Raw genomic sequence first — 24168 nt, 5'->3', positions numbered from 1 at the left:
AGCTGTTCTAATATTCTGAGCGGAACAGCGCGTATTCGGGCAATACAAACATCAAATTGTTTGCTTTCTAGATTGAAATGTAAATTAATGCAAATTTTGCAGGTTCATCTTCATCATAAATTGTCATTTCATCGCACAAAATGAAACTGTACGAGTAAGTCAGGACGTCAGGAGCTCACAAGAAGAAGATGAAGTCGATGAAACTTTTGAAGTTTTAAGTTTTGAAAATACCTATATCTTTCATTGAAGAAAATGTCATCTCTATTTTAGTATTTTTATTTTAATCTGTCATGCAGCAATGGACAGCGAATCCATTAAGCCATGGATTCCTAAAACGTGCCGTTGCTCAGAGAAGAATTGAAAAAAATTACAGAAAGAAAATTGAAGAATTGAACAATCATGAAATTTGAAATTTTTTTTCGTTTTTAAAAAAAATGAAAAATTGCAACGAATTGAATTCACCATACTTATCATAAGAATCGTTCAATTTGCTTCCGCTTTCTTATAAAATGCCTCAAAAAATTCGAAAAAGCAAGCGATTATTTTCAAATCGCCTGCTAAAAGCCAAATATCCGAGCAAAATTTTTCAAAATTTCGCAGAAAAACAAAAAATTCAAAAATTCAAAAGTGAAATAAATTCGTGATTTTGATAAAACGTTCACGATTTAATCAATTTTTCAATAATTATTTCAAAGTAATGTGATTATTTACCATCCAAATCAGTTAAATCCATCTGCAGATATCTCATGATCTGTAACTGAACGGTAAGATCTCATCCTGCATCATGTTACCGCGAAATATCAATCGTCAAAATTCATCGCCGCAGTTATCACGTCCCAGAATGAAAGGAAAAACACCAGCCGCAGCCGGACGATCGAAAACACCGCCACCGAAATTCGCCACTCCTTTGGTACCAGCTGCTGGAAGCGACGAACCTCCAAGATCGTTCACTTTACCTAGAAATCCATCGAAAAAACGAACTTCATCTCCTGAACGTTCCACTTCCACTTCCAGTAAATCAACGTCGGCGTCGTCGAAATATTGCATCAAAGAGGTTACGATGGATACGAAATACAATCTGTACTGTCAAGCTAATCTAATAGCTTTGCATTCGAAATCGGTGCGAGAACGGAATGAAAACAAAATGATCCAGGAAATGGTCAAATTGGAAACTAATTTACTCGATATGGATGAAAAAATGTCCGCTTTGGATACAAATTTAGAGAAAAAACAATTCTATGAAAAAGCTCGGTTCAATTTGCAAGAAGAAATCAGAAGCTATGAAAGAATTATTAGTAAGCAATGGTATTCGTACTTATCGTTCAAAATAATTATATTCGGTGATGAGTATTAATACAGATAATCACTTATTTTCAGATGAAATTGATGAAGATAAACTCGACGAATACATTCGTGTTTTAGAGCAAGATCTGGGAAATGTGCAATTGAAAAACTTTGATTTACCTAAAAGTGAAGAAGAAGCGAGTATGGTCTATTCTAATATTCTGAATTACACTCTCATAAAGTTTCTAAAAATTTGTATCATTGATAATTAAATATTTTTACAGAAGAAATATTGGAATCTTTGCAAGAAATAGATAAGAACTTGGATCAGATTTCCGAAGTGGAGAAGAAAGTATTGCCTTTTACTCAGCTGCATTCCTCTTGGTTGGAAGTTAAACGAAATGTTCAGAAAGAAAAGGAACTAGAGAGCACGTGAGTGTTTCTTTAATTGACTTTCACGATTTTCGAATTTCATTAACGTGTTTTTAATTTACACGAATATTTTTTTTCCAGATGCGAAAAAGATTTGAAATTGGCGGAAAAATTAGTTTACGATCTGTGCTTCGAAAAATCCGTAGAATTCCAGAATATTTCTAAGGCCGCGTAGTAAAAGTAATTCTAAGGTATTTTACACTTTCTCTCTTTGCTACCTTTTGCTGTTATATGTTGTGATCTTTTGTAATTTTGTAAGATGGTTTATTCTAAGAAAATTTTATTACGATGTACATATTTGAAACATTGAACATTTTTAATGCTCAAGTAAATTTCAGTCTTTTAAGACATTATTTTATGTTACATACAATATTCGAGACCAATTATGTCGTTTGCTTAAAGTGGTTGATGATTCATAACTCTTATAGTCGTTGAAATTTTTTTTAAAATTGCGAATATGTCTTTTTTCTACCTTAATAATGTTTTAAACCGTTTTTCTTTTTTGTTTTTCTGCGGTTTTTTAGGAGCTCAACGAAGTCAAGTTACTGTACACGAAAACTAAAAATTCTAAGAACGTTTTTCGGCTGCCAACGCTGATCATCTTATGGTCAGTTTCTAAAAGTATGTTTCATTATTTTATATTCTTGGTGGGGAGGGAAATGTCTGATTTTGAAAATAATTTTTTGTTCTGATTTATTTGCATTGTAGTTTAAAATTTGACGAATGTTTATCGATATTCTCTGAAGCTCGATCTGGTAGTTTTGAGCTGTTCAGTGGTCTGAATCAGTAAAATTCTATTTGATGAGCTCTAATTTAATTCGCAGCATCTACGAACTCTAGAATATTCTCGTGACTTGTTCGATCGATTCAGACAAGTTTCAGAAATCTTTCGATTGAACTCACTTTGCAATGGAATGTTTCAGTGAGCCATCCATGCTGACTGTGCAGTGAGCACGTCCAATCGGACTTTTTAAATGACTTCGCTCATGAATTGTTATGAAAATTGGAAATCGAATGTTTGTTTTCACGAGGGGGTAATCCAGTGGGCTTTTACCATGAATGATCGCTTCATTAAAATGACTAAATTGATGAGTCTAGGTCTAGAGGGATCGATTTGGATCAAAATATAGTCAGTTATGAGGAGATCTGTAATGAATTTACATGCTAAATTTAATTTTATCTTATCTTATCGTGCTTATTACTCTGTCAAAAATTAAGAGTACGAATTTAGCCATCTAAAAATAAATCAGATTCGGATCATTAACTTTCTTAGAACACTTCCGATAAAGATTTTCTAACCTAATCATACAAATTATTCAAATTTTTCCTGTCACATTTCTGGCTAATTAACCAATTTTAATTTCGAATTTTGTATTTTTTCAACAATTTAAATATGTATCTGTATTTTGGATTTCTGGTGTTTCGTGTTTTTTTTTTTTTTTTTTTGAACAACTTCATCCCTCATATTCGTTAAAGAGTCGAACCGCCTCTTTGTTTGCCAAAAAACCGAACGAGGAAAGCGAGATAAACTGCAATAGATTTGAAACTGTGGTGTAATGATCATTAGGGCGCGCAATTTTGTTTTTTTTTTAGGGGCGGGGGTAGGTGCACGCATCAACAAAAACTATTTACTCGGTGTAACTCCCAGAGAGCGTGCTCGTGTATTGCATGCAAACTTTGCACGTTCGAACTTAACGGTTTTTCAGTGAGCTTTCAACTTTCTTGCCAACTTCGTGTGTTTTCGTTTGTTAAAATACGGTACCTATTCGAAATTTCGGCAGATTTTTTTTCTCAACTCGAATCCCAAAATACCCTTGAGACTTAGGTGAGTAAACGTTGAGACATTCTGTCGAATAATATGTTCGATTAAGGGGTGACATTTTTTCAGCCTATCGATATTGAAGTTACGAGGATTAAATTTTCCTCAATTTTACGCAGATTTTTGGAATTAGTCTTTATTTTTAATCGAGTGAAAATAGATATTGAAAAACTCGAATTTTTTGCTTTATTATTTTAATTCGAATTGATACAGTTTGATTAGATAATGAGCTTACGTGAAAAAATATTATTGTGTACATAATTTGTGAAAAAAAAAATTGGAAGAGTAAGTGAATTTTTTCCCTTTTGAGAATTGCGATCAAGCAATTTTAAAAATTTGGAAATTGAATAATAAGGCATAATATGGAGCTTTGTGAACGAAGCTTTTAAAAATTGAGTTGATGTCTATTGAGGAATCATTCGATCAACTTTACCCTTCCAGAAAACCATCAAGTGTTGTTCGAGGGTGTACTTGTACTCAACTATCGAGACCGAACTCAGAATGATGGTCTGAACGTACAATTTTCATCCAAGAAATTACATTCATAAAAGAAGAGAATTTGCAGAGTCAATCTACTCCGAAAAAAAAAATTCAAAACTCAATTAAAAGTGTACGAATACTTGAAAAAATACCTAGCTTTTGTATAAAACATCAAACTTTTTTTCTAAAAGTGAAATTGCCAAATTTGTAAATTTAGAAACGAATTTCTGCCTATAAGTATGAAGACAGGATGTATATATATATTTTTTTTTTTCTAAATGCCCTTTCAAATATTCCATCTCTGCTTTGTATTGTATTAAAACTACCTTATCCTCAAGAGTATTGAAGAAAAAAAATACTACTACTAAAAAAATTGAACGCTAATAAAAAATTCTGCCCCATAACAATAAATTAAACAGGTCTTGCGAGGTTTTTAAATACGTATTATTTACCAGGTAACATGTTACAAAAGTAATAAAAGGTATCTAAGAACCTACAAAAATCATATAAAGCGATAAATTCCGCTGTCTAAATGCATAGGCATAAAAACAAACCGGATTCTACTACTACTATGTACCTGTACCTACCAACCTATAAAATATTTTCCTTCAGTTGGTTCATCTGTTATAGGTATAGAGGTACGTTCATTTTCACAACCTAAAACCTTTTTTCCCCAAAAGGATCCATCAAAGTTTACTGTACTCCGGTCACGTAATGATTTCTTCTTCTGTTTAATAAATACGATCTATATTGTTTCATTTTACACCAATTGAAAAATTTCGCAGTTCATTAGTTCATCTTATTGCGACTTTTGAACATTTTTCCGAGTATCTGTAAGATTGAAATTTCAGATTGTATCTTCGTTTATATCATTTTAATGAATTTTTACTCCCATTACGAGGTTATTGAACGCAGGTAATTTTTGAAAATAAAAAAAAAGGTGAAATAATTTCTAATGGTCGAATTAACCTTGATTCTTGATTCCTGGCTCTAGCTATCCAATTCAGTTGGAACGAAATCTCTGCAATAATTAATTCAATGTATCGAAAAATCATCATTAATCTGGATGTTGGCTCCTCTTTCCCCCCTACTTCACATAACTTTTTCATGTAATTGTGTGGTATTAAAATTGTTGATATAATGAGATGAGAATAAATGAAAACAAAATTCTAACCTAAACAAAAATTATACACGAAATGTTATTAAACAAAATATAAAAGAAAATCAATAAGTATACAATACAAAAGCGAGCTTTTAAAAGGTTTGTGTTTTTTTTTTTTTTTTTTTTTTTTTTGGTTCTATTCAATCGAAGTTTCTCTTTGAGTACTTTTTGCCTTCGCTGAAGTCATACTATGTTCGTGTTTCGTTAATGTGTTCTAATTTTGGGAAACGAAAGTTCTCTGTCATGTTTTTTCAATGTTGGCTGGATCTTTCATAATTGGGCTTTACATGTTTGTTCGCTTCTATCTCCATTATTTTGGTACCTACATATATAAATACAAAATCCATAATGCAATCAGAAATGTACTTAATTATTTATCCATACGAGTAAGTAAATTACTTATGAATTCTTCGATCGACTCAGCATGATGTAATTTAAGTGTAAAGTAAATTTCAGTTATCCAACTTCGTTAGGTAAAATGTTGTGGAATTTGACCATTTCAAAAATCTACTGGATGCTCAAAAACGGTTCGAAACCGTTTCCAATCAATTTCAGCTTTCTGAGTAAATTTGGTAAAATTTCATTATTTTTTTTTGCAGTTTTGGCCTCAGTTTGATTTTAAAAATTCCAAAAAATCAAAAAATGTACTTTGCCACCTGAAATTTTGACTTGTGATGTACTTTCGCATGCTTTTTTGATTCAGCTGTGTCAGGTACTAAAAATTTTTTGCTGATTGGAATATCTCCTTTGTGAGGAAATGATAATTAAAAAACGCTCTCGTGGTGTCAGTGTCCCCTTGAAAATTGGAACAACTGAACATAGACTCGTTAAACAGGCTGAGAATAAACCACAATTTGGATTATCAGCTGCCTAAATTAATTTCCACGCCTTCTAGGGGAATCGAAAATCGCACTGGAGGCTTCAGAATGACTCGAAAGAGTCAAGTTCGGATCCGGGAGGTTTGTTTTAGACAAGATACCTACAGCAATTCCGTTTCGCACTAAATTGGCTCAAATTTGGATAAACTCGTTAAACATGTTCAAAAAGGGCTATAACTCGATCTTTAGTTACCCAAATTAATTTCCTTGCTTACTGGAGAAATTCAAAAATTCTGGTAAAAAAGAAAATTGCACTAGAGGTTCCACACCTACATATCTCAATCAATCTAGACAAATTTTTCATGACTGATCCAAAAAAATCTCGACAGAGGGGACTTTTTGGACAAAATATAGCGATTGGTACAAATTTCGAAAATTTCTCCGCAAATGGAAAACTTTTGATTTTTTGGGAAGTTTTATTATGAAAAAAGCTGGTCAAAAAACCACTCTTGAGGTGTCCTCTCCAAAATGGGCTCAAATGTGGATAAACTCGTTAAACAGGTTGAGTATAACACACAACTCAATTTTTAGCTCCCCAACTTCATATTCATGCCTTCTGGAGCCTATTGAAAATTCTGGAGAAATTGAAAAATCGCGCTGGAGGCTCCAGAATGGCTGGAAATGACAAAATTTGCTCTCATAGGGTTAATTCATGATAAAATACAGCGATTGGCGTAAATTTCAAAAATTTCTCCGTAAATGGGAAACTTTTGATTTTACGGATATTTTTATTATGGAAAAAGCTGGTCAAAAAATCACTCTTGAGGTGTCACTCCCAAAATCGACTCGAATATGGATAAACTCGTTAAACAGGTCGAGTATAACACACAACCCGATTTTCAGTTGACCAACTTCATATTAACGCCTTTATAGGAGCAAATTCAAAATTCTGGAGAAATTGAAAATCACACTGGAGGCTCCAGAATGGCTGTAAATGGCAAAAGTGGGCTGATAGGGTTAGTTCATGACAAAATACAGCGATTGGCGCAAATTTCAAAAATTTCTCCACAAATGGGAAACTTTTGATTTTTTGGAAATTTTTATTATGAAAAAAGCTGGTCAAAAAATCACTCTTGAGGTGTCACTCCCAAAATCGACTCGAATATGGATAAACTCGTTAAACAGGTCGAGTATAACACACAGCTCGATTTTAAGCTCCCCATCTTCATATTCACGTCTTTTGGAGCATATTCAAAATTCTGGAGAAATTGAAAAATTGCGCCGGAGGCTCCAGAATGGCTGGAAATGGCGAAATTCGTCCTCGGGGGGTTAAATCTGGACAATGTGCAGCGATTCGTGCAAATTTCTAAAATTTTCACGCAAAAGGGAAACTTTTGATTTTTTGGATATTTTTATTAAGTTATGAAAAAAGCTGGTCAAAAAATCACTCTTGAGGTGTCCCTCCCAAACTCGGCTCAAATGTGGATAAATTCGTTAAACAGGTCGAGAATAACACACGACTCGATTTTCAACTGCCCAACTTCATGTTCACGGCTTCTGGAGCAAATTAAAAATACTGGAGAAATTGAAAAATCCCGCTGGAGACTCCAGAATGGCTGGAAATGGTGAAATTTGGATTTAGGGAATTGATATCAGTTTTAGGACTTATTTTGGTCATTTTTACTGATCAAGTACGTAATTTTTTGAAAAAAGCATAAATCATCAAACACAGTCAATTTTGAATTCTCAAACGTTTGCCAAAAATTCGAGATATGAAGTTGAGCAGCTGAAAATTTGATTTTGAGGGTTTTAGACCATGCTCTTTCCAAAAATCGCGGTCCCGGAGGCAGACACCTTGAGAGATTCCTAGAGAGGCCCAGCTATCCAATGACACATTTCGGGATTTTTAGGCATTGTTTTAAAACAATTTAGACTCCAAAAAGTACCTGTACGTATTCTCACTTTTAGTGAAGTGTGCAAAAGTTGGGCCTCTTCATGTAATTTCAATGCAAATAAAAACAGATTATGGCCAATTGGTCATCTTATTTTTTCATATTATGCATTTTTTGTGGTAGGTATTTTGGAAAATTAAAAACCCACAATTTTTTGTTGGGGCAGCTTGAATTTTTTTTTGAGCAGTGTTCTACGTTTTGAAATGATAACCGTAAATTATTATTTTGTCTTTATTTTACTGGACGCACGGGTGTAATTTTTCGATCGAGTGTCTACATTTCTGTTGAAGCATCGAGGCTTAGGTATATTTGAAATTTTATTATTGATTCGTATTATTTAAAACGATAATAAAACCGTGTAATTCGATACTATCGTTGGAAAAAATGGATCCAAGATGAAGTTATACGTTACACAAGGCGATTCGTTATACAGGGTTGCGAAAGTGTCCAGCAACGAAATGGGTAGCCTATAGATTTTCTGAGTAAAAAAATCTTATCACAAAACTACTAGAAAATTTTTAACTAGACGCGTTAAAAAAGAAGTTTTAACTGGAGTTCTTGATTGAATTATTGATGAAAAAGCTCTATCGTTGTATTTCTTTTAAACTGTCTATATCATTTTAATGATTCAACTTTTTCTAATCCAGATAAACAACATCAATAAAAATGAAAACGTTACGTAAACTATACGATACGTTTCCCTGAAATTTTCGTCTTCTCGTCCGTTTTCCCAACGTACCAGTATAAGAATACTACCCTGTTCCAAGTTTAAATTTAAGTTCTTCATCATATGTGAACATTTTACGACTTGGTTGCTTCGGAATTCATTAGTTTATTCTCGGTTCGTGCGGCCACCGCGCCGGGGCGAAATTGCAACGTTGGAATATTTTAAATAAAAAGCTGACATTGAAAATTTGCCCTCGTATAGGCTTCGTGGTGCATTTGTTATCTAGTACTATGTTTCTCGCCACAACTCGTGAAATTTACGCCATTTATTTTTAAAAAAATTTAATCGTCGACATCTCGCATACTTCATAATTTCTTCGCGGTTTTCAGGGGTGGGGGGGGGTGAAAAATAGGCTTTGTCATCGAACAAACGCTCGTTAAAATTAGTTCTTTGGCCGCATAAATTGTATTTTCACACTTTGTTTTGTTTGCGGAGAACTTTGTACGCTAATGTGGCTCGGTTGCGTAAATACCCGAAATTCTTGTCTCAGTTTCACCCTGAAAAATAACTATACAACATTCGAGTTATATGTAGCCGGCAACATTAATTTTATTTTAATAAATTTCCTCCCGAGTGCATTTTGAATACGTAATTTTATCGTTGAAAAAACAAATTGTACTCGAGTTTTATTAACAAAGAGCTTATTTGTGTACTACATGTACCTAAATATCTTCCGTTACCGTACAACATGCGAAATAAACGCGCGAGCTATGATTCATTTTATAAATAACAAATGCGAATTTTATCGTTCACATATGCGATATTGCAACACGATGTAATATAATTTTTACTTAAAAAATAAAAACGCCTCGTGCAGGTTTTTTTCCCTCTCACCCTATACGTGAAGTATTGACCAATTGCATTTTTAGGCGAGTACACATTTTGTAGAAATTGTGCAAGTTGTCGACATATTGTGGAGATTTATAAGTATAGACCTGCCGCTCAACCCTTTTGTATTTCAAGGCAGTTTTCGTACAAGCTGATTCGAAAGTTTTCCGAGTTTGGCGATACATCGACAAGGCTACTTTTGTGAAACATTTCTTCGAATTTGTTTACATTTTTCATCAAAAAGGCGACTAAACGTTCTACGGATTCAGTAGGGTGGTCGCCCCCCCCCACACAAAAAACGGTCGAAGGATTTGGACCAAAAGTTACTCAGAAGAAATTTTAGCTTTAGAGGTGCCCCTGAAGGGGAGAAATAAACCTTTGAAGAGGGGACATTTTCGAGAAAATCGTGTTTTTTTTCATAAATATTTCGCATTTTTTAAGCAAAAATATTGAATGATGTCATCCCTAAAACTGAAGAAATGTTTTGGAACGCAGTTGTGCCAATTTTTTAATAATTATGCCAATTTCAAAAACTCGAAAAAATTCCATAATTTTTGGGATTTTTTGAAACTGAAAAAAAAAATACTTAACTAAAAAATTGGCACTACTATGATGTACTTATGTTCCAAAATACTTATTTTTCCAGTTTCAGGAAATATCTTTCAATATTTTGGCATAATTAATGCGAGATATTTGCCGAGAAAAAAATTTCAAAATTAATCCAAAAATAAGTGATTCGCGAGTTTTTCAATCGTTTATAGAACAGAACCCTATAAAATGGTCTTGGATTTTGACAACAACAGCATAGATCGACGCAGAATCTCATATACTCTCATTTGGGACTGGGTGATTTTTTCCAAAACAGCTTTGGTAGCGACAGAAGCGAAAAACACAATTTTTTCGAAAATGTTCTCTCTTTGAGGGTCCATTTCTCCCTTCCAAGGGCATCTCCAGAGCTAAAAAAATTTCTGAGTGACTTTCAACTCCCAATGAAGGTCTCTGCTGAATTTGGTCGAAATCCGCCGATTTTTTTCTGGGGGAGGGTAGGAGGGGGGGGGTGATCCACCTTAATACTAGGTTTAGAAAAGGTGTCCATATGGTCAACAGCTAGTATCACATTAGATGTACCTATACAAACACAAAAATGAATGCACTATGGTTTGAGATTACGCTTCCAAATACATCATACACTGGATTATGAAGAACATCGATGATGAAGTTTACTTCGAGTGAGAGACTACCTAGAAAATTGAACAGACAGCTGAGCCAAGACTCTTTAAAGTGGAGTAATTTTTTCAAAATTTTGTTTTTTTCATTTTTGGATACTATACCCTGTGCAGAACCCCAATCGTTAGCCCCTCTCCTGACAAATGTTCATTGAGTTTGTCAGCCTCAGCCTCTTAAAGTCGTTGACTTGAAACTCAATACAACTTTTAATTCTCTGTAAACGATTTGAGATTGGTGGATTACAAAGCTCAGCAGGTCTGAATACCCAGATTATCTCACTTAATACGGTCATTTTGATCAAATTGTCAAATCGATTTCACTTCATTTGATTTTCTCAAACGACCACTAAAAAAAGAGTGAATAAAAAGTTTAATTTTGAAAATTTCATTAGAAAGATCGCAAAGAAAACGTTTATTGGGTTGCTTCAACCCGAGAACGAATCTGTTTAGAAACTCGAATCGCATATTTTTAAGGGGAAGGGGAGGGTTTTGTACTGTGAAAGTCCCTGAAATAGGCAAAACCCCCTTTTTAAAAAAATTACTTGACTTCACTTGGAAAACCCGTGGCTGAGCCCCCTGTTCAGCTTGTGAACTTGGAATTTTTTTCAGTAATCTCCCACTCAAAGTAAATTTTTTGCCAATTTTCTTCGAAATTCAAAATATGCTTTTTCACTCCACTCTGATTTATCAGATCCTTTTTTTTCCCAATTTTTATTCTGTTTTGAAGTTCTCTTAAAATATACAAACTTTGTATTCGAATCGAACCGTTTTTAAAACGCACTCATGTAATAAAAATGCACACTTTTTGTTGAAATTTCTCAAAAGAAACCACTTTTATGCTTTTTGGGTCGGGGGCCCGCATAAGGATCAATTGCACCCCCTGCTGATCCTCCGGGATTACTTTTCTCCTAAAGGGGGAGTCCTAAGGAACATTTCTAGCCATTGTCCTAAAAAAAACATGACCCTACTGACAAAATGGCGGCCATTTTGATTGACAGGTCATCCGAAATCGCAGATTTTGCGTTCCAACATAGGACTTATACGAAATTATTTAAACCTTACGAAGGTAGATTGAAAGAGCAGGCAAAAATTTATCATCTGACAAAATTTCAAGCGCTTAGGTAAGTGTTTTTTTCGATTTCTGGTGAATTTTTGAAAATCAAATTACAAGGCCAAAAATCAGGAAAAAAATCAAAATCTCACCAAATTGAACTAGAAAGATGAAATTTGGGATATGCCCTATTTTCGACCTGCCAAATCGATTGGAAACTGTTTCAGATCGTTTAGAGTAAGTAGTTCTGGAGCCTCCAGCAGATTTTTGAAACTCGAAATTCCCACAAAATTTTATCAAATGGAGTTGAAAAGACGAAATTCATTCTGCAAACTAATTTAAATACGATACGAAGTCGACTGCAGGTGGATTTCAAGTCGTTTTGGAGTCTCCAGCGACTTCTTGAAAATAACTGGAGCCTCCAGTAGATTTCTAAAACTTGAAATTTTCACAAAATTTCATCAAATGGAGATGAAAAGCGGAAATTTAATCTGCACTCCAAGTTTAGCACTCTCTGAAGACGACTTCAAGTTGGATTCAAGTCATTTTGGAGCCTCCAGCGACTTTTTGAAAATTCGTGGGGTCTCCAGCAGATTTTTGAAGCTTGAAATTTCAGCAAAATTTCATCAAATGAAGTAGGAAAACCGAAATATTTTACTATGAATTTCAATTTTAAAACCTACGCATTCCTTAAGACGGTGCATTTGACCTTATTTACAATTCTTGCGATTAAGACAAGAGTTGGAAACCAAATGGTCTAAGACTTTGGTGGTAAGTAGTAGATAGTCTGAGTAACCTTCCATCAAATTTTTGTCCATTTTGGTTGGATATGATTAGGAGTACCTATCAGACTTCGGAAAAAATTGCGCTGTCTTAGGGCAGGGTCCCATATTCCAGTTCGAAACATATTTCATACTTATTTGAAAATTTAAATAATTCACCTTTTCGCCTCGATTTGAATAGAAAGATGAGATTCAGTCAACACCTATTTTTGGGTTTTGAAGCCTCCTGCGCCTTTTATAAAACTTCAGTTTTTTTTTTTTTAAATTCCACAAAATCTGTTCGAGTGGACTCTAGCACGTACTGTGCAGACTGAATTTCAGCTTTCTACATAACTCCATTTGATGAAATTTTGCTGAAATTTCAAGTTTCAAAAATTTGCTGGAGACTCCAGGAATTTTCAAAAAGTCGCTGGAGGCTCCAAAATGAATTGAATCCAACAGAAGTCGTCTTCAGAGAGTGCTAAAATTGGAGTGCAGAGTAAATTTCCGCTTTTCATCTCCAATTGATGAAATTTTGTGAACAAGTTTTAAAAATCTGCTGGAGCCTCCAGAACTACTCTAAACGATCTGAAACAGTTTCCAATCGATTTGGCAGGTCAAAAATAGAGCATATCGTCTCAAATTTCATCTTTCTAGGTGAATTTGGAAAGATTTTGATTTTTTCCTTCGTTTTTGGCATTAATTTGATTATCAAAAATTCACCAAAAATTGAAAAAAGAACTTAAGCACTCGAAATTTTGTCAGATGATAAATTTTTTCCTGCTCTTTCAATCTACCTTTGATTTTTTTTTATTTTTGGAGAATTTTCGAAAATCAAAAAGGAACTAATTTTCAGCAGTTTTTCAAAATAAATACCCCTCTCCCCCCTCCCCAAAAATACCACAAATAATTATCAAAAATACTCAAATTTGGACTTTTAAAAATTCTCGAAAAATCAATTCGGGTGACTGAAATTTTACTCTCCCTAAAAATCCTTGTCTTGTTCAAATCGAAGGTGGATACCTCAAATGCTTCTTTTGTAGGCTGTTATGTAAAAGGAAAATTTTAAGGGCTTCGTTCAGTGTCAAGTTCAAAGCGCTGAGCCTAAATCTCAGGAGTTGTCCAAAATTTTGTAGAGGATTTGGTATCAGATATGATCATCCAGCTAAATAGTTACCTAACTGAAACGTTTTCTCCTGGTCTTTTTTTTGTTTTAAGTCTGATCGAATAACTCAAAAATTTGTCCTCGTTGCATAATCGCACTTCTTATCCTCGAAAGGGAAGGTGGATCTGTTCTGAATCACCCTGTAGGCGTATTAGGCATAATTTTGAAACAAGGCTGAGTACTCGTACATTAATTAATAAAAACAGAAAGATATCCTCGCGAAGGTAATTTTCAATACTCAATAACGAAACAACGCCAAGTGCATACATCCGAATCATATATTTTACCTTTAGTTACTTCCACCTGATGTGGTATAATTCGCATTCATTTTCATTAATCCCCTTTAGGTGTTGAATGTATACTAGACCTACGAAAGGAGCTTTTGCCATTTATACCTACATATGCCATGCCTACCTACTTACATGAATTACTCGTGTAAGTATATTCGCTCATCAATCTCTTAATGAGATACTGATCTAGTTGATATGATAATGAATACGAATGGTGTGATAGATGGAATATCGATATCAACCAGTATGAAAAGGTAGAGAGATACCTCAACACACATTCGAGCTTTCCCATAAAACGTACGTAATTCGCATTTCATAAAATATAAAGTTGTTACTACGTAGGTTTAAACAATTTCAAACATATACGAAAGAACGCTCAAGTTTCCTCGTATAGTAAAGGAAAACATACCAACAATTTTTTGTTGCTGAAGAAATGACCTTGTTTGGATAATATCAAGACAAATGTGAAATCTGGAAATGACATTACCACAACCTACGAAACTAAAGGTTTACATTTTTTTCGGGTATCAATTGCAGATGAAGTGTTTCTTTATGGTATATTTCGGACTGTTTTCAAGCTTATACGTTGTGTAGTTATGTTGCAGCTTGCACCCAAAAAATCAAATGGGCGGATTCGAGAAAAAAAATGGTATTTTTTTCAAACTAAACGAATTTTATGGCTTTTCCAACTAAGTCGTTGAAAATATCAAAGTCACTTTTTTTCATATACCTACGAAATTTAGCCTCTGTAAAATTAACTTTTCGTAACGTGTAGAAAGGTATAGGAAAAAAACTAGAGTATCTACTTACTTATTAAATTAGGTAATATTTTATAATATTAATAACACGTTATAAGGCTGGGCCAGTGGGCCTACTACTTCACTACCGAATTTTTATACACTTTTTGGAACAGCACGAACGAAACATTCTATCGGATATTTATCAACTTTGTTGCTCAACAAATCATACCCTCTTCAACGTCCTTCGGTGCGATATAATTTCAACACGTGAAATGATGTATGATGTGAATTATTTTTCCTCAAGACGCTATTTAATTTCATTCTTCTCTCTACTTCTTATGGTATACTGTAACCCTGAACGGCTTTTATTGGTTCGAAGCTTTCCATTATAGCTCAAAAGACTTGGCCGTCAGCCATATTTTAGAAAACCGCACGAAATTATGATTCGGATACTTTCTTTTAATCATATTACACCACTGCACTATTTTATATCTGGGTAGGTATCAAAAACCAGAATGGATTTTCTTCCTTTTTCATCAATTAAATTTCAAAACGGGTTTCAAGTATTTGTATAGGTAACTGGCTGGTACGTTGGTACCTACCTATGTATTTCATTGATTCATTATCGTGTCAAATTGTCGTGTAAGAGTTTGATTGCTATAGCAAGTTTGCTATATAAAGTCTGTGAGAAGAATTTTCTTACGAATTACGTACACAATACACATGGTTGTATCTCGTAGTACCTACTCGTAGTTTTACCTCGCAGCTTGTATTTTACCAAAAGAATACCGTTCATTTGTGAGAAGAAATGCTAATAAATTTTCCACTTATTTGTTCCTTTCGTTGTAGAAGAGCAACTTTTCGTTTGTTTTTTATTGCTCGCAAATTGTTACCTTGAAAGTTGAAAGTTGGAGTACTCAGCTAGGTATCCATATACGTGAAGAAAAATTCAACCACAATTATTACAAAAACTCTATCCCGAGTTCCGTGAGCCCGACCTTCCGACCGAGTTAATCGTAAATGAAAAGAAATTGTTAAAATAACGTTTGTAAGGTACGAGTATTCAATTTCAACTCCTCGTAAAGCTTTAAGCTGCAACCATGGTTTGAATTATTTTTACATTCGTCTTTGTGTAAACTTCAAGTGTAAATACGAGTATTACGAGGAGTTACTATACTCGTACTTTACAACATCGGTGATTTAGAGAGTTTATTACGAACTGAGCTTATTTTACTCGTTATGAAGCCATTTTTCAATTCCTGGCCTTTATGTATCCATAATTGTTTCAAACAGAGATAAAGTACGTAAACCGAATAAGAGCAAATCTAATAATGAGAATGCTGTAGGGTATATTCGTGCAGGGGCAGGGAATGTCATTGTCACAGGTCTGACTCTGTGAATTTCCAGCATTGTGGTTTTGTGGTCGATATTGCCAGAAATTCCTATACAAATATCACCAGGCCAGCAAACCATTTTGATACTAATATTAATAAAGAATTCCAATCTGCAATGATGTTATCTTTCCAAAAACTTTAGAAATAAAATAAAAGTTATCGAAAAAGGAAATACCGATTTATTTTCGGTACTCGAGTTTTTATTTATTATTTTTCTCACGAATTTATGAACCTTTACGTAATCTATTATATATTTTCATTCGGCAACTTTTCCATTTTCGCAACAAGTTTATAGTACGACTACGCGATACTCGTCTAATAATTTTAACCTTTTTATCAATTTCAATATTTCAATAAAGTTTCTACTTTAGTGTTGGTCGATCTAGATACCTTTAGGTGGTCGTTTAATTAATGAACGCGTATCTAGTAATTTAGAATTGCCTGTAAAGTTTATAAAAATTTCGAAATTTCGCGAACTGTACATGAATATTTTATGAATTTTAGTTTACCATACTTTTATCGAGTTGATGACTTGATGTTTGATGGATTCGATGAGTGTGCTTTTTACTACCTAATGTGTAGTTTCGTTAATAATTGTGTGTGTATTTTGACCTTGAATCACCTTGAATTCTTGAAATTTCAGCTATTCGAGTTGATATTTCAAAATTTATGGTTTTAAATTTTCACTCCAGCGAGTCCTCTCTCTATCGGTAATTTTTCTTCAACGTAACTTTGGAGGGGGAGGGGAGGGTTAATTTGGAGGATTGAGTTGAAAAAAAATCCAATTATGAAGGAGTCTCTGAATGAAAATTTAAAACCACGATGATGTTGTAACGTCTTCAAAATAATTAGATCTCTTTCAATGAAATTGCCAATAATCTATGATTAATTTCATTTTTTCCCAATTTTTTAATTTTATAAATTGACATTTTCATTTTTTACAGTTGAAGTTTTTTATACTTACTCAACTTTATTAAAAGAAAAAAAACACTCATTTTTTAAAAAAATTTTCACGAAAACAATTTTGTTTGTTTTATATTGAAACAATCCGAAATTAACAAATTCCAGGTTAATTTTGTTGAATTTGAGATGATTTTTACGTATTTTTAGTAAAAATTAAATACAGATAGATTCCCCTATCAAATGTCTACTTACCCTACAAATGGAAAATTTTGGAAAATTAAAATACCAGATAGCCTCGAAGAAACTCTCACACTTAATTTCCATGTAAAGCAGGTAGCATTTTATTCCATTGGAAAAAAAATCAATCTAAAGTAAAAATTAACCCTTCGAAGACGACGACGAGGAAACTGGAATAATAAACTATGGAAAAATCCGATTGGAAAAAAACAAAAAGGAAATAATAAAGTTGCGGAAAACGAAACGAAGATTTGTTTTTTCTCCTTAATTTTTGTCATTACCGAGTTCAGAAATTTGAAATCGTCGAAGGAAAAATACTTGAGGAAAAAATTTATCCACTTTTCGTATAACTATTCGTGCCGATGAATAAAAAATTGAAAACTTGTAAATTTAGTTTCGTTTAAATTACATGCAGCGTATAACTCCAGGTACGAGTACAAGTGAGACATGTTTTAAGCATCTGGGAAAAAGTGCCTAAATACGTAAGATCTGCTTTCTTACGTACAGGTACCTACCTACCTAAACCTAAGTATAAAGAGAGACGAAAAATTCAACTTTTAAAAACTTTTGCTGCTTCAACGAGCACCTATTTTTTAACTAAAAAGTTTTCCACTTATTTTTATCTAGTTGCGGTTTACAAACCGACAATTTGATAATTTAAACGAGAAGTTGGTCAGATATACTGAGGCATTTTATGGATTAGGATCATCCATCTACTAAATTCCGCTCACAAAAATACAGTAATATTTTAACCAGTTCTTTGATTTACTTTTTTTTTCAACCGACGAATCTATGCTTCGAGTTTCATTATATCTCGAGTCCTAAACGAATATCTAAAATATGTCGCTTTTTTGCCTTTTTTTTTACCCTCGCGTTAAAATATTTTCATTTCCCGCCAGAATTTAATTTATTTCACAGCGTTTATAGGTACGCTCGTTTTTTACTTCATTTCTTTCGCTACCTTCATCGAAATTTCTATCAAATTGTAGGTGTCAGAAATGAAAGTGTTTTGGGAATAGGTATTTCGTAAAGTTAATGATTGCATCGTATAACGTTTTGGTATAATTCCTTCAAAGGAAATTGTCGTAGGTGTTTTACTTTTTTAAATGTTTCATTCACGTTTTGGTGCCCTTTCACTTTCTCTTTTTTGCTCGAGTGGTGAAGCAACGAAGTCATTGATTCTAATTCAGGAAAAATTAGCTTTGGTTTTATTTTTCCCTAGGTATTTTTGCTCTCCTGGGATGTTTTAATTATTTTAAAATTATTCCGCTCTCCAGGAAATGCGTCTCAATGTCTCATTTTTCGAGTGTTTTCAAACAAAATAAGTGACTATTTTATGTACTTAATCGTAGTGATTGTTGTTTACTCGAAAATTCTTTCAGCAAATTGTGTTTTGAAAAACTAAAATTTAGGGATGAAACTATATCAAAAGATCATGCAAACTTTCAGATGCTAAAGCTTATTTTTACATTCGTGATGAACTTTTGAAATTCGAGCATCAAAAAATACAAAAAAAAAATCAAACTCCGAAGTGAAATAGAAAGCTTTCGACCTTCCTTCCTCAAATCAATTGAAAACTATTTCGAACAACTTTGAGCATTTCTAAAACCTCCAGCAGATTTTTGAAAGTTGAAATTCTTTTTGCACCCCAATTTAAACATGCTGAGCCAATTGTAGGCGGTTTCAAGCCATTCTAGAGCATCCAGGCAAATTTTAGAAATTACATATTCTTAAACAGTGCGTTAAAAAATTGCCCAAATCAACTTCTGCAAGTACAACCACAGTTGGTGCTTGTTTGTGACCCTATTGACCGATTACACATAAGTTTTCCAAAACTGTTTTTTTTTTTTTGAAAAAAATTCCAAATACTTGGTCTAACTTTTTTTTTCAAAATTGCCCGTAAATTTTACGTTTTCTTCCTAAAATGGTCCAAAATGCTGACTTTTTCCAAAAATTGCTATAAAGTCTCGTTTTTTTTTACCTAGATGCATAAAACTTGTGAAAAAGTACAATTGAAGGGTTCCTTTCCAAGTCGGCCTAAGTCCATTTTTTTCGTTTCGAGAAAAACACAAATAAGTGTTTTTCTCGCCCTTCCGCTTCAATAATAAATGATGTGATTATATGGTTGTGAAGCTTGATCTTTCTGCTTTAAAGTACCGTATTGGTATTTTTTTAATTTTGCGTATTTTCAGCTCCAGAGCGCGTCAAACAGTCAGAAAAAGTGGACTTAGGCCCATTTGGAATTATCTGATGTTAAAAATTTCGAAAAAGAGCTGAAAACGCGTTTTTTCAAAAAAAAATTCACGAATCATTAATTTAATACATTTCTGAAACAATTTCATTCGAAGCACCTTCAAATTTCGTCTCTCGAAAATCGTTGAAAAACTTGAAAAAAAAACCGGCACAACCGCACTTGTATACAAATTCTTAAAAAATGTATGATTTAGGCCACTTTGGAATAATCAGCTGTTTTTTCGAGCCGGCAAAACAGCGCTCCTGAGCGAAAAAAGTAACGCCAGGTGTTGGGACAAGGTGATAAAGGTGTTAACCGACCTGTTCCAGCAGATGGCGCTGCTAACTCAAAAATGATAAAAATGGACTTAGGCCGACTTGGAAAGGAACCCTTCAATTGTCAAAAAGTTCTGCTGTTTGACCAAATTGTCGTAATCTTGCTTTTTACCAAAAAATGACTCAAATTCTCGCTTTTTGCTGAAGTTTCTAGAAATTCTCAAATTCTTGGATAATTTTCACTAGAATTGGGATAAGTTTTTTTTTTGTTATTAAGTAGGTATCTAATGCTTTTTGCCAACTTTCTTAAAGTCTCATTTTCTTGACAAAAAATCTATAAAAATTGTCGATTTTTTGCAAAAAATTCCAAATGGTTTGAATCTTGCGGATGCGCGAGATTCAAACCAGTTATAAAACAACCAATCGGAGCATTTTTGATAGGAGTTAGTTTTAACCCAGGCCATTCAGATCGCGCTATTGTTGAGACAAAAACGCTCAATGTATTTTAAATGGAGTTGCCAGTTTTGTTAGAATCAGTCAAAATTCAAAGCACTGAAACACTGTTCACAACACAGCTGTTCGACTGGCAACTGGAGCCCTCAGAACTACTCCTAATACACTTATTATACCAAGAAGCATCTGAAATCCTCCCCTCTATACGATCAAAACTCATCCTTTCTAAATTTTTCATTTACCTTAAGACTGTTGACTATCTTCCTCTCACCGCGCTGTATATTTAAAAATTGATTCCAATCTCCCATATGCGTATGACTCATATCTCCATAAAGCCTCTTCGATTCTAAACTCCATTCAGCTGTCCTACTAAAACTAAGAAAAATACGTATTCTCTCATTTGACCCATCATTACTTGAACACACTCAACTCAACATTCAAGTCATCAATAACTTTATTGCTCAGTATAATGATTTCATTTTGTTTTACATCGATGGGTTGAAATTGGTGGATCGTTGTGGTTGTTTGGTCATTTGTAATAGCAAGGTATTGCGATTTCCACTTCCATATTTGTTCAGTATTCTTTCATGTGAACTGTACACACTACAGCTGAAAATGGTACTAGCTGACAGAGGGTAATTACTGTACCCGTATCGTAAATTCTCGCTTCTCACTAGTAGCAGGTAGCGAGTTGAAAAAATGTCGCACCAGTTCACGATATAACTAGTAGCGCATTGAATGCGTAGCCAGTGTACTGGCATGACATCATCATTGTCATCAATCATGTCAAACGTCAATCACACATACGAACGACAGGTGTTGAAGCATAACTCCTCCCACTTACGCATCATCAAATTTTGGGAGGCGTGCGCAGACCAAGTGTGAAAACATTCAGGTTGTACTCGCTATACACTACTATCTATATCCGAATCAACCCGATACAACCACTAGCGGGTTTAGCCAGTATTTTAACCAGATACCGGTTAGTGGGTAGTGTAACTGTTTTCAGCTCTAGTACACACTATACTTACATCTTTGAACATGGCAATTGGGAGCAGACTCAACAAAGTTGTGATCTTCACAGATTAACTAAATTCAATCTCTCAACTAAGATCTAAATTTAAGCAACAATTGACACAGAGATCTCATCTCATCTCTCCAGTGTGACATGGACCATACGACCATAGCCTGGTTTCCAGCCCACTCAGGAATTTTGGGAAATGAAACAGCAGACTTAGCAGCAAAGCAGTCACTAAAGATTTCACCTGCACCAGAAACACCCATCCCTGTGTCTGATGTGATGAAAGCCATTTGTTTGCGGTTAATTCCCAGCCAAAGTCACACCACCAACATTCAAGATTTGCCTAAGAAGCAGGCTTCCAAAAATCCAACCTCCTTTCATAAATGTAACAGTATAAAATAACGCGTGCCTCTAGCCTTGTAGCTGTACACGGCATGGTGACCAACCAACATGTAACAGGTAAAAATTGTTTTACAATGATATGAAAACTTGCAGAAAATAATATGAATGTACAGTAAAAGCCACTTATCATTATAACATGTTAATATTATAAATTATTGCTTTATGTAATTAAAATCGTTCAGTCCCATCTTTTATATCTCATAACATTGAAATTCCATTGGTTATTGTAATTAGAACACCGGATAATGTTATAATTTTAAACTAATTTTAATGCGTTTTTTTGCGTTTCTATTAAAATGTTTTCAACAATTTTCACACAGTTTTTGCCAAATTTTTCTGAAATTTCAGACGTTTTTTTTTGATTGAGATCATTTTTAATAGGTACTTACTTTTTTCATAACTTTTTGAAGTTTCAACCTATTTTCAACACTTTTTCTCTTAATTTTTGCGAAATTTTAGTTCAATGACTACATAAAAAATTGATCATGTAAAAATTTCTGAAAAAAATTCACTTTTTTCAATCTGGATGTGCTATAAGTCGCTTAATGTTATTAAATTGGGCTGGGACAAACGTTATAACATCAAGCGGCTTTTATTGTACTAGAATTCAAAAAATCTTTTAATCTGGGTAGGTACCTCCTTATTGCTTTTCTTGTGAGGTATGTATATTTTCTCTCATTTCATGAAAGAAATCATGCCTTTAAAAATCAACTCTTTACCCGAACCTCGTCTTGAAATACCTAATTCCCAAGCTAATTTACATCACGAAATTCACAAAAATACCCACACGTTGCACCGTCAAAGTGCTAACTTGGCGACAAATTTTTCACCTTGATTGAACACCCATTAAGTTCATTCGTACCAACCAATTTGGTAATGTTTTATCATCTCTCTTAAAGCGAGAATATTCGAGCTATACGGTATATAACTCTAAAATATCGAGGCAATACAACGTACCTAACACGCGAAATCAAAATGAATTTCAAAAAAGCGTGAAAACCACAAATCGCAGTCGACGAAATAGTTTTGCGGTTTTGGGACATTACGAAAACCGAAGAGACAAGTCACGGATCATTTGTTCAAAAGAATGGAAAAAAATTTCAACGCCGAAAAAGAAAAACGATATTCTTCAATCTTCACGAATGATGGAATTCCGTTCGTAAAAAGAAAGCAAAAACTATCTTGAAAATCGAAAATATGAATGCAACGAAAAGAGAATGGTTTTTTAATTTTTTTTTTTCGTCGTTCCTCGTGTAATACTTTTTATTCTATTTTTACCATATCTACGTTTTATATTTATTTAAAAAATTGTATGTACTATACGATATAACCAACATTTATGAATAAAAAGTACCAGTAACGAGGCAAAACGAGAAATTTCGATTATAAAAAATTACCAACGAGTAAATCTTATTAGGTACGTGATATATCACGAATGTATACGCGGGGTATTCTAATAATAAGAATGTTTATTTTTCACCATGCTGTACTTATTTATACGTACCTGCCTTACTATATCTCGTGGATCAAAAAATCTCATAAAGTCGTCATTTTTTTTCACGCATACTTCTTTTCAATTTATCTCTTATTTCAATGTGTGACACTTTTCGCCAATTTTTGCCGCACGTATCATTACCGAGTATTTTCTTTATTCGTTCGATGCGAGATTTTTTTTTCTTCTTCTTTATATATCAAGAACAATTTAAACTGATTGCGGTACGTGTGTCAAACTGGCGGAGAATTTTGAAATGTTTTATTTTATTTTTTAACGACGTATTTGAAAAATATTTTGCAAAATGGTTGAAACGAAAGTGTCACGGTTTTGTAACGTATCGTAAAAAATTTTCTATATGTTTTAACTCAACATCCACCCTATACACGAGCAAGTTTTTAACGACGTATTTTGGAAAACAATAATTGCCCAAATTTAAACGATAGTCTTATATGCCGAAGATGGTTTAAAAATGGCGGGAAAATATAGAAAAAATTTCAATGTTTCACATATTCGAACAGAATCATGTTCCTTTGAATGGTATCGCACCCGTGGAAAATAATTTTCGCATATTTTTATTTTTCAAGGAGTACGAGTACCTATTCGTTTCATTCTTATGCCTCCCTCGTTTATAAAAATGTAAATTTCTAGGCTTTCGTGGAAAAAATTTCAATTTTGCCATGAAAATTTGCTCATTTTGCGAGAAATTACCAAAACTTCGATGTAAATTGTCGAAAAAATTGATTTTTCTTTCACGAAACGTTCACAATAGAAAGTCTATAAATAAGTCGAGAAATTTTAACCCAATTTTCTTTATACTTGATCTGAAATACTGAAACAAGATCAAGTTTCGCTCGAATATTGAATTTTTAGTTTATAAATAACCATATACATAATGTGGGGGTATAAAGCATGCTATAAGTAAGTACACCCTCGACCATATGTTTTCGACTAAATTCAATATAAACGCAATACACTAACCGATATTGGTTGATCAATCTTAGTCATGTGTGCTTATCCATA

General features: G+C 33.6%; 2 protein-coding genes across 4 annotated transcripts in view; both read left to right on the top strand.

The window, feature by feature from the left end:
- Nucleotides 1-580: 580 nt before the first annotated feature.
- Nucleotides 581-2337, top strand: LOC135841752 (uncharacterized). Of its 2 annotated transcripts, XM_065358899.1 has the most exons (5): nucleotides 581-1295; nucleotides 1378-1485; nucleotides 1569-1716; nucleotides 1798-1907; nucleotides 2241-2337. In XM_065358899.1, exons 1-4 carry the CDS (start codon nucleotides 785-787, stop codon nucleotides 1889-1891), a joined length of 861 nt encoding a protein of 286 aa, XP_065214971.1. In that variant the 5' UTR covers nucleotides 581-784; the 3' UTR covers nucleotides 1892-1907; nucleotides 2241-2337. The 2 variants fall into 2 exon arrangements, with proteins under 2 accessions (XP_065214971.1, XP_065214970.1); XM_065358898.1 differs by lacking the exon at nucleotides 2241-2337 and having other exon boundaries at nucleotides 582-1295; nucleotides 1798-2099.
- LOC135841751 (uncharacterized) overlaps nucleotides 2243-24168 on the top strand; it is a 210960-nt gene continuing 189034 nt past the window's right edge. Inside the window, exon 1 of one of the 2 annotated variants that reach the window (XM_065358897.1) lies at nucleotides 2243-2337. The gene's annotated coding sequence lies outside the window, so the exon portion shown is untranslated. Of the gene's footprint in view, nucleotides 2338-3210; nucleotides 3542-24168 lie in introns of those variants that run through there. The other variant, XM_065358896.1, reaches the window with a different exon arrangement.

This window comes from Planococcus citri, chromosome 3 (assembly GCF_950023065.1).
Source record: "Planococcus citri chromosome 3, ihPlaCitr1.1, whole genome shotgun sequence".
NCBI classification, from domain to species: Eukaryota; Metazoa; Arthropoda; class Insecta; order Hemiptera; family Pseudococcidae; genus Planococcus; species Planococcus citri.
The sequence above is the reverse complement of the archived record's forward strand: the minus strand, read 5'-3'. Positions and strand labels throughout refer to the sequence as shown.